This window comes from Nyctibius grandis, chromosome 33 (assembly GCF_013368605.1).
Source record: "Nyctibius grandis isolate bNycGra1 chromosome 33, bNycGra1.pri, whole genome shotgun sequence".
Taxonomy (NCBI): domain Eukaryota; kingdom Metazoa; phylum Chordata; class Aves; order Nyctibiiformes; family Nyctibiidae; genus Nyctibius; species Nyctibius grandis.
Genome location: NC_090690.1, coordinates 4,805,894 through 4,819,117, shown reverse-complemented (window position 1 = coordinate 4,819,117; position 13,224 = coordinate 4,805,894). Strand labels below are relative to the sequence as shown.

Genomic DNA, 13,224 nt, shown 5'->3' with positions numbered 1-13,224 from the left:
GTTCATCTTAATAGCTTGCTCCAAATACTGCTCTAGGAGATGCTGGGGCAGGCCTTTTAGATTGAAGCAGTCCCTTAAACTTGGCACTGTTATGCTTTAGATAAGTCAACTGACTTAAAAAAAAAAAACAAACCCCAAAACAAAACCCAACTAAGTCAAGCTTGTTATTTCCTTTGAGGTTGAAAATCTCGGCTGAGAGTAGACCTGTTTAGTTTAGCGTTATTATCTGCTTTTCTCAGCTGGAGAGCCTGTTGGCAGGGGATAAGGGGTTTTGTTTTGTTCTTGTTCAGAACTGGTCTCTTTTGGTTTATAACACACATGCACACACACACAAACACGCCCGCAGCTTGGAGTTACAGGAACTTGGGTGTAGTAAGAGCAGGAGATTCACATTCAGGCCTCCCTGGTTCTGCAGAGGCTGCTGCTTGTTCTGTTGTCTGTGCCGTGTGTCCTGCGTTTCACCTCTCTGTTCTCGTTGCCACCTTCAGAAAGTCGTTCAAGCCACACTCATAGCTGTGGGTTTCTGTGTATGAGCCTGTTCTGTGTCAGCTGGTGGCTGAGCACGCCCTGTCGCTGCTTTGTGCTCGAGCTTGCAAGCTGTTGGTGCAGCTTAGCCTAGGTAAAGAAAATCCTGATTTTGTAGCCTGGATCGTGGGAAACAAACACCAATTATGTCCACGTACTCCTGAGGCATGATGCAAGCCTGTGCCTCTAGGATAGGCTGTGTGATTTCTGTGCGTGCAACTTGAGGGTGAATAATCTTCACTTACATGGGTATAAAATAACATGTAAATACCCTAATATAACCAGGGGATTATGGAACTGGGTGGGAGCGTGAGTCATAGGTATTAATTAAATCCCAAACCCCAAGTGTCATGATGAATGACACTCCGACATGTAGTAATAAAACAATAAAATACAAACACAAAGGAGAATGTTAATGCAGCCACCGCTGCTTCAAGTGTTTTTGGTCTGGGATACCATACCTCCAGCTGGGCAGGAGGTTGGGGAGAAAAGGCTGGCAGCAGCTTGTTGATGTCTGTGGCGTGTAGGGTAAGAATCTGGGGTTGAAATCAAGTCAATGGAGAGCTTGGTGAGGGTAACACCACCCCAGGAATAAGCTGCTCGAGCATGTGGAGAATGTGTGAGCAGAGTGAAGAACAGGTTTGATGTGTCAGGAGTGACTGTGGGCGTTGTCAGTCTCACCTGTAAGTGAGAGGCTGAGTCAGGTGAAATCCTGTGCCACATGGTGACATAGGGCCATGCTTTCTCAACGAGACAGTCCTGGGTTGCTCACCTGCATCCTATTGCAATTTGGAGAGGGTGAAATGAGGCTGGAGAAAGCTTCCATCTGTCCGTTAATCTTGTCATCCTCGACCTACCTGCATTTGACTCCACTGGGGCAAGAATAAATCCCTCTTTTTTTTTTTTTTTAACGCAGGTTTTGTATGTTAGTCATAAAGCTGTAAAACCACTGGAGGGAGAGAGAAGTTTGAAGGCCCAGAGCGCTCACCTTATGGATGCTGCTTAAGTGGAGATGATGATGAAAAAGGAAGAAAATACCGGAGGCCATGCTAGTGATCCTGCAGTTACCTCTTTAACTGCAGTGAGCCTGGTGTCTTTGCTTGGGGAAATCTGTAGTGCCCCTTTGTCCGCAGGCTTTATAGTAGCAGCCTACCTCCTACTGCCTCCTAAAATAGCAGAGGGTGTAGGAAATGCTGTTTGACTGTATCGGTGATTAATCTTTTACCAGACCGAAGCAGGCTTGTGAGTAATGGTCACTTTTAAGACTGGATTCTTGGCAACAGTCAGGGCCCTTTGTGATACCTGGCAGTACTGGGAAACCTCTAAAAATGTTTCTTCCTGTTGGTAATATGTTGTGCCATACCCAAAATGCAATGAGAAGGGTTTCTGGGTGAACCTTCAGTCCCATCCTTTTAGGATGACTTGTTACTATCTCTTACTATGAGATGCTGCGGTTTGAGGGGTCTTTTCTGGACTTTCCCTGGCTGGACACCTGAAGGTGCCCTTCCAGCACAAATTTGCTTTCTGGAGACAGCCTGCAGAGCTCATGTCTGCAAAGCAGAGCTCAGGGACGTGAGTTGTGTAAGCAGGGCCTTCATACTTCTGCTATGAGTAGTATGTTGTCACACTGACCCATGCATTCTTTGGTCAGGTTCTTAATTTTTTGCCTCATTTGTTAATCACAGGTTTTCCTACCCTAGTAGCATCCTCTCTAAGACCATGACTTCAAGAACAGAGGATTTGCTTGCAATTTGCTTGTGTTTCTGACAGTCTCCATCTCGAGGATGTGGGAGCAGACATAACGTTCCAGGTTGAACTCAGTAAATCATGGATTGTACCAGGGTCCTCTTTACTTTCTTTGATACAGCTGTCATCTGCGATGTTACAGCCCTAACGCAGCCTACCTCGTTACTGTGGCTTCTTAATTAAACCTCGAACCACTTCAAAAACAAATCTTGAGGGAGTTGTTGTATTTTCCTTTAAAGGTGTTAATGCTGACATCTCTGACTTTAAGGGTGTTGTAGATGCTTCATAAAGCAGAAAAAACAATGTGCAGTGATCCTGACCATTTCCAATTCCTTGTTATGTGTCAAAGCAGAACACTTCACAATACAAATCCCAGTTTATGGGCACATTTGGTAATAAAAAAGGGTAATATTGGAACAGGAAACTTACTTTGGGGTGAAACATGCTGCCGTGGAAACAAAGGGCTCAGAAGTGGTGAAGTTGCATCAAAAGGGGAAAAATGGGATTTGAAATCGTACGTGTTTTTGCAGGTATGCTGCAGTGATACCCTCCTGCTGGGCAGTGGAAGAGTGGAATAAAAGATAGCAGAAAGAATATGTTAGTGCAGATTAATACTGACAAAAATACCACTATAGTCCTAACGCCCATCTCAGTTGACTAGTGGAACTATAATTAGAATAAAAAGCCCCTATAAAAATTAACCAGCAAATATTTGTCTGTGTGGAGGGTGACACACGATCATCACACATGAGATGTGATCAATAGGGACTGTTGCCCTTTGTTTTCCTTCCCTTTATCACCGTGTTCTTGGGACCAAATGTGGTGCTTTTGATAGGAGCTGCTCGGCGAGTCCCCTCTTGACAATGAGACCCACGTTGTGGTGCTCAGTGACACTTTCTAGCAGGAACGGGAAGCTTTTCTGAAGCTCTCTACAGCTCAGCAGCCCCAGTGTGGTCTGAGGAGAGAGTCCCAGGGCACATGGATGTTTTTACCCTCTTCTACAGATGAGGCACTTGTCCATCTTCATCCTTGGTTTAGAGGTGGGGAGATCTGAGCCTGGATTGTTCTTCCAGCTTTGAAAACTGGCCCATCTGAGGGCTTTTCCCTGATGTGCTTGCAGAGCTTGATGCTAATGTTAGCTGAGCTTGGTCATTGTCTAAAATAATTACAGATGATTGTATTGCTTAACTTTGCCCAGAGTGTTTTCCTTGGCCTTTTTCCTTTGTGGCGAAGGGTAAGTGATTTCAAAGTGGAGGTTTGCTGAAGCCATCTCTCTCCCTGGAAAAGATGCCCCAATATTTTGGTGCTTTATGATCAAGAATGACTGTTGTGTATACACAACTAGGGAAAAACTCTTTGTTAGGTGACTGCATGTTATGCCAGCTAGGGAGAGGTGTCAGAGGTGCAGGGTGGCTTTCTCAGTACAGCAGCAGAGAGAAAATGGTTCTGGGGTTGCCAAGTGATGATGTCCAGTGATGGGTAATGTGCAGTGTCTGTGTGTCAGCTGGTTGTGGCTGTGACCATGGGAAAAATAAGTGCTGGGAACTGTTTTAGTGAAGCTTCGGGAATGGTGAGCTGCAAACACCCTGTGCAAGGGAGTCGGTGTGGTTTTCCTGTAACTGGATCACAGCATCCTGACTTAGAGGGGGAAGAAAATAAAAAACCATGGAGTGAGCCTGCCTCTTGTACTTAGGAAAGTAAATGCGAAGGAAGTTCTTCTGGCTTGTGAGATAAGGCAAAATATGACATAATTCTTGATGGATAAGAATCTGTAAGTATTCAGGTTGTGCAAATGAGGAGTGGCTTTGTGCCTGGTTCAGCAAAGCACTTAAAATTAAGTGCCTGCTAGCACAACTGGAGTTTAAAATGCCTTGCTGGCTGTCCCTGGAGACTAAATATTCCTGAGGCAGGACATCTGAAAAGCACTTGGCTGTCCCCTCAGCTTCAGTACCAAAGCACGGTGGGCTGTCTTGCATGCAGAGCTCTGAGGTGGATGAGCTAGAGCTAAAACACAGAAAGCTGGAAACAATTCAGTGGAAAAAACCCACATGCATTGTTTGTCCAGCTCAGAAAAGAATGTCACCCTTGAAGAATAAAGTTTTTAGTGGCATCCAGCACGTTTATCAGGAACTAAGGTAATTCCAGATATCGTTAATTTGTTTGTAGAAGGGTGATGGAGAAAATTCAAAATGAAGCAGTGTTTTTTTGTTTTTTTTTTTTTTTAAAGTGGGAATTGATGATTTGATAGTTGGCTGTTTCAAGCCCAATGATTTGACTAACTTAACTGAAAAGAAGGGTGGTTCCTCCTTGAACCTAGCTGCTTTCGGGTCATCCGACACAGCCTTGGAAAAAAATGAGGGATGGGATCCAAGACAAAACTTGAAAATGTTTGAAGAGGGAAGACACATCCATGCGGTGGAAATGTTTTTTGTAGCTGTTATTGCAGAGCTCAAACATGTCGCTGGGAGATCATCATGCTACATGTTTCATTTGCTTCTGTGCAAACAGCACTCAGTGTCTCTGGGAGGTGTTTTCAGCGTGGATTTTAAAAGGAAACATTCTGCCTAATTGTGTTTGGATGAAGCTATTTCTGTTTTCTTAGCGTACCTGCTGTCTCTTGCAGAGGGTGGTGGATCAGCAGCGTAACAGAAAATGCGGTGGGTTTTGGGACCACAAATGGCTTGTGAAAAGGCCTTTGGTTGTGCAGATCCTGTGAAATCCTGTACAGGTTGTGCAGATCCTGCTTTGCTTTGTGCTTACAGGGCAGAGTCCAGCCAGTCATCTCCTGGACTATAATTAACTTGGGTGAAGTGGTCTGTTGAGTTGGTGCTTCAAACACTGTCCGGCTACGGTTGAACTTGCTTTATTTTGGCTCAGCATCAACAAAACAGGCTTGTTGTGGGGACCTGTTGTCTGGCAGGCACAAAACCTGCCTGCAGGAATACCTTGTTTTCTTCTCTGCTGTTTACATAGTTATCTGATAGGGTGTGTTTGAAGAGCTGGAGCAGAACTTAAATGCAGCTCAAACAACTGAGCAAATGATTTTGTGAAACTACAGTAATCGTGTTGGTAAGAAGGGGGTTCTCAGCACAAGCTATTTCTGATGGCTTCCCCACCACCCCCAGTGGTGCTGTACCAGAAGGACAAGGAGGGTCTGTTGCTCCAGAAGTCCTGGGTGTGCCCGAGGGCAGTTGTGTCCCTCGAGGGTAAGGTGTGCAGTGGTCAGCATACAGTTTGTCTGCACTTACTTATTCATTAATGACTTGGATGAGGGAATAGAGTGCACTGTCAGCAAGTTCGCTGATGACACCAAACTGGGAGGAGTGGCTGACACACCAGTGCTGCCATTCAGAGGGACCTGGACAGGCTGGAGAGTTGGGCAGGGAGAAATTTAATGAAATATAACAAGGGCAAGTGTAGAGTCCTGCATCTGGGCAAGAACAACCCCATGTACCAGTACAAGTTGGGGACAGACCTGTTGGAGAGCAGCGTAGGGGAAAGGGACCTGGGGGTCCTAGTGGACAGCAGGATGACCATGAGCCAGCAGTGTGCCCTTGTGGCCAAGAAGGCCAATGGCATCCTGGGGTGTATTAGAAGGGGTGTGGTCAGCAGGTCAAGAGAGGTTCTCCTCCCTCTCTACTCTGTCCTGGTGAGGCCGCATCTGGAATATTGTGTCCAGTTCTGGGCCCCTCAGTTCAAGAAGGGCAGGGAACTGCTAGAGAGAGTCCAGCGCAGAGCCACGAAGATGATGAAGGGGGTGGAACATCTCCCTTATGAGGAGAGGCTGAGGGAGCTGGGTCTCTTTAGCTTAGAGGAGACTGAGGGGTGACCTCATTAATGTTTATCAATATGTAAAGGGCAAGTGTCATGAGGATGGAGCCAGGCTCTTCTCAGTGACATCCCTTGACAGGACAAGGGGCAATGGGTGCAAGCTGGAACACAGGAGGTTCCACATAAATATGAGGAAAAACTTCTTTACGGTGAGGGTGACCGAACACTGGAACAGGCTGCCCAGAGAGGTTGTGGAGTCTCCTTCTCTGGAGACATTCAAAACCCGCCTGGACGCGTTCATGTGTGACATGATCTGGGTGATCCTGCTTCGGCAGGGGGATTGGACTAGATGATCTTTCGAGGTCCCTTCCAATCCCGAACATTCTGTGATTCTGTGTGATTACTGAGCTTGACTAATTTATACGTTCACCAGTGAAAGGCAGCTCTGGAAGAGCTGATCACGAAAGGGTGATGGAAGGAGCAAGCCACTTCTCTGTAAACTTCCTCACCATAGCATTAGTGACTGCAGCTTGCTTGGAAGCAGCATCTTGTGCTTGTTTGCAGATCGGTGTAACCAGTGACTTACTGGTTACAAGAGCATTCCAGGCTTGCAATACACATGAATCACTTAAATCCAGCAGAGTGCTATCTTCTTACCTTGCGAGGAGCTAGGAGAGAGGATCACGTGCAGCTTTGCGTGGCTGGTTTTACCTAGTTCAGAAGTGCTTGCCTGGCTGTGAAGAATTCTGCATCCTCCTGAAATTACAGAAGGGCTGAAAATATTAACTACCAGCGCTGGAAACTGGCCAGTACACTGACACAAACCTGTGTGGGAGATTGTTCTGGCATCTGTATTGACTGGAGATAATTGGAGCTTCCCATTTTTTTTTTCCAGCTTATCCTAAAACCAGTTAGCAAGAACAACAGTCAGGCCAGAAGCGTGTAGCAAGATAACCACGTTCCCATGCTGTTGTAGAGGTAGGCGCAGGCCTAAGTGCAAAACACACTGATGTTTCCCAAGAGAACTATGGCTGTTGCTGGCTCTAAGCTGATGGTGATCACAATACAGGCTGTGTGCTACCGGTTCAACAATGTTGATATGTCTTAAGGGTGAGCATATAAGTAACTTTTTATGTCTTAGAATGAGAGTGGTATTCTAGCTTCTGCTGGCTTGTATGGGAAAAGAGTTGAATTTCCTTCAGAACTTTAAATCATGGGCACTTGTTCATGAATGCAAGGGAGAACTGTCCTGTGAGCTGACTCTCAGGCTTAGTTCTTCCTTCTCTCCCTTCTGGTGCTTGCAGAGTCTCTCGATTTATTTGCTCTGTTGCATCTGAAGCCTGAACTGGGCTCTTGCTTTTTGCTTTCCAGACACGTACTGGGAAAAAAGGCTCTACCAGCAAAGACATGAGGATGTTCCTAGTGCCTGGATTACTTTGCCTATAAGCTCTGCCTTGTGTGTGACCCACCCTGACCAGCCACGTGTGGTACAGCTATCTAACTTCACTGAGGCAGCCCAGGCTCTTGAGCTGACCTTGGCTGACTTGGAGTTACACAAATCCTGGCGTGTCTATTGTATTGGAGCTGGCATAGTGCATTAGAGCTGGCAGTTTCTGGCCGTTGGAAGGGTTGTCTTGCTTGCCATGCACTGAAAATAGAAGTAAATGGTCCCCTAATGTGCATCTGGCAGTGCTTCATAATAATTGCTTGTCAATTTGTCTTTGATCTATTTCCTTTCAACTTTGCCCAGATTTAGCAAAGTTGGGTGTTGGACTGGAATAAGGAGGGAGAAATTGGTTGTGGTCCGAGGCTCTGGAAGCTGAAAGTAGTCCTTGAGGCTGACGAGGTGGTGATGCTTGTAGATACGTAGTGTGCAAGGAGGAAGGGTTAACCAGTGGGGAGCAGCTGTTAGCAAGGTAGTTAAAAGCGAAAGTAAGTGTATTAATTTCAGCATGATGCTGTGAAAAACCATCAGAGTTCAAACGAGTGCTGGGTGACTTGTCTAAGCAAAATTTGCTTGTTCAGTGAAGCAGTGACCAGGCAGATGGCGAGAGCTGAGCAGTGTCCATCCTTGCCACTGCAACCTGTAGGAGAAGACACCCATCAGCCTCTGCAAACAGGTACTTCTTCTACTGTGTAATGCTGCATGGTAGGTGAAAGAAAACACTTAAATCCATTAGAAAGTCTTCGTTAGGGAGTGTTGGCTGCGGTCCAGGTGCCTGATACCTTGGTCCCTTCCTGGGCTGTGCTGAACAGCGTTGCTGTTCTGGGCTGTCTAATGCTGCCAAGTGAAAACTTCAGCCATCTATTGGGGTCCTCCTTCCCCTTTTCTCTGTCATACCTTGCTGAAAAATGTGAACTGGATTTTCTGTCTGCTGCTTACCAACAAAGTTGCTGCTTTTGAGGTAGCTGTAGGAGCGCAGGTCACAGAATCACAGAATCAACCAGGTTGGAAGAGCCCTCTGGGCTCATCGAGTCCAACCGTTGCCCTGACACCACCCTGTCAACTAGACCAGGGCACTAAGTGCCATGTCCAGTCCTCTCTTAAACCCCTCCAGAGATGGTGACTCCACCACCTCCCTGGGCAGCCCCTTCCAGTGTCTAATGACCCTTTCTGAAAAGAAATGCTTCCTCATGTCCAACCTGACCCTCCCCTGGTGAAGCTTGAGGCTGTGTCCTCTTGTCCTGTCGCTGGTTGCCTGGGAGAAGAGGCCGACTCCCACTTCACTACAACCTCCCTTCAGGTAGCTGTAGACTGCACTAAAGTCACCTCTGAGCCTCCTCTTCTCCAGGCTAAGCCAGTTTCCAGGTATAGATTCTCTGGATTCTTAAAATTGGCCTGTACGTCCTGCTGACGGACTTGGATCTTGTATTTCTAGAGCCATTTGTGTATGAGGAGTGTGGTGAGAAGCTGCTATTCCTTGTGCTCTTTCTCTATCCCTTCCTGATTCCCTCGTCTTCCTGCTGTTTTACTGTTTTGCAGTCCCAGTCTCTGCATGCAAAACTGGGAGTGCTGAAGCCAATTGGCAATAGAAGGTGTAATAAATGCAGGGAAATTCAAATTAGGGCGGCGTTTTTCACCCCATTTCTGATTTAGATGTGGAATGGCTACCTGAGGGAAGTTAGACGTTCTTGATTATGTTGTGCCTTTCTGGACTAAATCCTGGGTGCAGTCAAAACCTGGGCTCAGTAAACTGTATTTTGGAAGGAATATTGTGGCCTGTTTTAACTGAGGCAATCAGACCAGATGACGTTGTTAGTTGTTTAGAAAGTAAAGCTTTGCACTCTCAAATGGATGAGGATCATCAAATTTGGCTTCTCTGATGGCAACGTCGCTTACTTTAGATTGCTGTGTAAAAATTGCTGTATGTACCCTGATTAAATCAATACTTGTTTTCTCTGGAGAGAAGCGTGCTGCTTTTTACTAGGAGCAAAATTGTCATGCTTTAATCTGCAGTCAGTGGGAGTTTAATAATAAAGTAACCAAATTGGTAGGTGTATTTGCAGACAGAAGAAGTTAAATGATTTTTGCGCAGTTTCCGCGCGTGGCTTTGTCAGCTGAAGTTTGCAGGAGTCAAAGGTAAGGGAGAGAAGGACGTGAGGATAGCTTTGCCTGGGGAGGGTCAGGTTGGACATTAGGAAGCATTTCTTCTCAGAAAGGGTCATTAGCCATTGGAAGGGGCTGCCCAGGGAGGTGGTGGAGTCACCATCTCTGGAGGGGTTTAAGACAAGACTGGACATGGCACTTAGTGCCCTGGTCTAGTTGCCATGGTGGTGTCAGGGCAATGGTTGGACTTGATGATCCCAGAGGGCTCTTCTAACCTCATTGATTCTGTGATGTAATTTTCCTATGACTTGTGTGAGTACTGTGACAACTCTGCAAATGTTGCAGGCTTCTTCCTTGGGTGCAGCTCCACCTGATGCATTCCTGTCTCGCTGCTCCCTTTGGAAGGTGCTCTGGTCCTTTCTGTCAGGTCCCTACGTGTTGATGTTGCAGTCCTGTATCAGAAAGCATTAACTAACTTAATTTTTTCTTTTTTCTGGGTTAGAGTCTAAATTTCTCTTCCCTTTGAGCTCTCAGGATGGTTTAGCCATGTTCTCCATTGCATAGACTGTAATTTTCTTTGCCAGTTGGCCCTGGTTGCTTGATCCTTGAAGCAGGTGGGAGATGGTCTGTGAATTTAGTGGATCTGCTTTTTTTTAAAAAAAAAAAGTTGAATTGATCTACTTTTGCTGCTCAGCTTGTGTTTCTGCTGAGTGTAGTACTGTAAACAGAGATACAGTATCCTACTGGCCTTCAGGCCTGGCCGGAGGAGCTGTGGGAAGGGAACTGAACCCCTGGAGAGGAGAGGAGGCTTCTGAGGGACAACTTCTCACTTTCTCATTTAAGAAAAAAAAAAATATTTGATTCCCAAAAAGTTTTGATGACGACTGACTCTGTAATAAAAAAAAAAGAAAAATGTTGTGTGTTTTTTTTTAATATTTTCTCTTGATTTTTATCTGTGGTCCATGGAAATATTGTACAGAAATTAAAAAAAAATAAGTCCAAACCTGATCTCTCCAATGATTTTCAAAAGCATAATGCGTTAAGAAAGTAGGGAGTGGGGAAGCGGTGCTGGTTATGGGTCCCTTATTTCTTACTGGTTCCATTGTGGGTTATAAGAGGGGGAAAAAAAAAATCAGTAGAGTGCTGTCTTGCTTTTTTTCAACCCCCCCATCCTTGGGGCTAAAGATAGCACAGCGGGGTGTGCAGATTTGGTCTCCAGAAATGAGACAAATGTGGCCAGGGTAGAACAATAAGGCTACCGCTGCGGGTTTAGGAGTTCTTAAAAATGACTTGTAATTTGAGATCCTCAACTTGGAGCAGCTTAAGGGAGAGAGTCGGGGTTATTTTTTGTCTGAATTTGAGCGCTCTGAAGAAAGGAGGCCCTCCAGAACGACAGGGGTTTTAAAAGCCTCTCTGGCAGGAGTGAGCAGCATCTGTATGGCTTGCTGTATCCCAGGGCCATGTCCTATTTTTCCAAATTTGAATATCTATTTTGCAGCCTGGTTATAGTTTTTAAGACCTTTAATTGAAGTTTTCACACTTTTTTCCTTCTTTTTTTTTTTTTTCTTCTTTTTTTTCTGTTGTGTCTTTTGCAACTTCTCTCAAGCTGGTACCTGTTAATTCTTCTCCTAAAAGTCAATAGGACTTCCTTGGAAAACCTGATCTAGTTTCTATGGCAAATTATGATGTGTATAACTAAGGTTTTTGCATGCTAAGAGGGATTTTTGTTTAATAGCTGTGGTGCTGACAAGCATGTTATTTGCATGTGTAACTTCTGTGGTTGTTTTAGAAGATGGGCTGTAGCGGGTGCTATAAAAGCTGTTTGATAACAAATGGGGAGGGTTATACTTTGCACACAGCAGCATTGTCTGGGCATTTGCTCTTTTTCAATCTTTTCTTAGTAAAAATAAATCACAGTTATAGTAAAAGCTTCAGTGGGCCTTTTGGCTGTGGTGGTTGATGTGTTAACAGTTTGTAAGCACCAGTTGTTGCAAGACTGGCATTGTCAAACGCAACCTCTTTTAACACTAAATCTTACCCAAATATGGCTGTCTTGCTTGTCACATTTTACATGATGGGGAGGAACTCATTTAAGTGCCAAATAACCATTAGTAATAATTACATACAAACATGTCAAATGTAAGTATATACGTATTGTTGATCTGGTGGTTTCTGGCAGCTTGTAAAGAATGGGGTTCACCAAAGGGCTCAGACTTTTAAAATGAGGATTCTTTGGGAGGTGACTGCCTTTTTATGGTGTGTAACTACAGCTCTTGGCGTAGTGGGACTTGTGAAGGCTACGGCAGCACCGAATCATTACTTACTATTGAGCTGCTGCTTTAAAATTCCTTAAGCATGAAAGAAATACATGCTGTAATGTAAGGTAATAGAGAGCAAATGAAGTGCTCTTAGGTTGTGGCATCAACAATGTGGTCGTGCTTCCCTTTTTACCCTTGTGCAGCACTTCTTGGCTACTTGGATCTGTGTGACTCTTTGTTCTGATTCATTCTGATCTCTGAGAGCCAGGTGTGAAACTTTGATGCCTGTGTACCTCCATCCTCACTCAGCCTCCTGTTTCTGTCCAGGACTACGAATGTAAAACCCGTATATTTTATGCCTTGCTAACAGAGATGAAAGGCTTTCATCCTAAACCAGTCAAGTATGTCCTGGGAGTCCTGGCTTTACTAATAGCAATGCCCACAAAATGAATTGTGGTTTTTCTTTTTCTTGTGCTTCTGTCCTTTTTTAAAAGCACTAACATCAAACCATGTGTGGGAGATGGGTTTCTTCTGCTTCTCGCACAAATCAGCTTTGTAATGTAACTTTGACGCTTCAAAAGTTGGGAAGCCTTTTGAGTTGAGGCCTTTAGTAATTCAGTGGGTGATCTGGAGCTCTGATTTCTGTCCAAGGCAACGTCACTGTTTATTCTTCAGCTTTCTTCTTCATAATGGAAAGTCATGGAGCAATGAAGGACTGTCTGGCAGGACAAGTAACCGGTGTAATTGCTTGTTTTTATGGAGATGTTAAATGTTAACTTTGCTTCCATTAACTGAAGATTGGCCCCCTTGGATTCCTTTTAGTTCCTAGAAATAACTGTCTAGGCAGAGTTGGAAGCTCTGGAGCTAAGCACATGGAAGGGGCGCTCCCACCACGGCTCTGTTGGTAGCTGCTGAGTGCCCTCCTCCTTCTGACTGTGCTCTGAAGGCAGATGGAGGCAGAGACAGAAGCAAGGACCAAGAGGTTTCTTTATTAATGAACAGGATGATTTTGTGTCTTCCACAGGTGGATTTGCAATAGTGTTTCTTGTGAGGACTAACAATGGGATGAAATGTGCCCTGAAGCGGATGTATGTCAATAACGAGTACGACTTGCAAGTCTGCAAAAGAGAAATTCAAATCATGGTAAGTCACCACTTTGTATTGGGGCCCCAGACTGGGAGTGGAATGGTGTGAGATCCTGGTGACCTTCTGCCTGTGATCTGTGTAGCATCCGTGGGTTTTCATAGCAAAACTGTCTTTCTTTTGGAAAGACCCAACTCCTGGAGTTGTGACTATGTGAAAATCTCATATTGAATTATTTAAAATGTAAATAGTTTCAGTGGACAAGAAAAACGTGGGAGTTGAAAAAGCAGAGGG

General features: G+C 45.0%; 1 protein-coding gene across 10 annotated transcripts in view; it reads left to right on the top strand.

The window, feature by feature from the left end:
• AAK1 (AP2 associated kinase 1) overlaps nt 1–13,224 on the top strand; it is an 87,592-nt gene that overhangs the window by 14,782 nt on the left and 59,586 nt on the right. For all 10 annotated transcript variants that reach the window (XM_068421314.1, XM_068421313.1, XM_068421312.1 and 7 more), the window contains exon 3: nt 12,872–12,990. In XM_068421314.1, the coding sequence (XP_068277415.1) occupies nt 12,872–12,990 (119 nt within the window). The remainder of the gene's footprint in view (nt 1–12,871; nt 12,991–13,224) is intronic.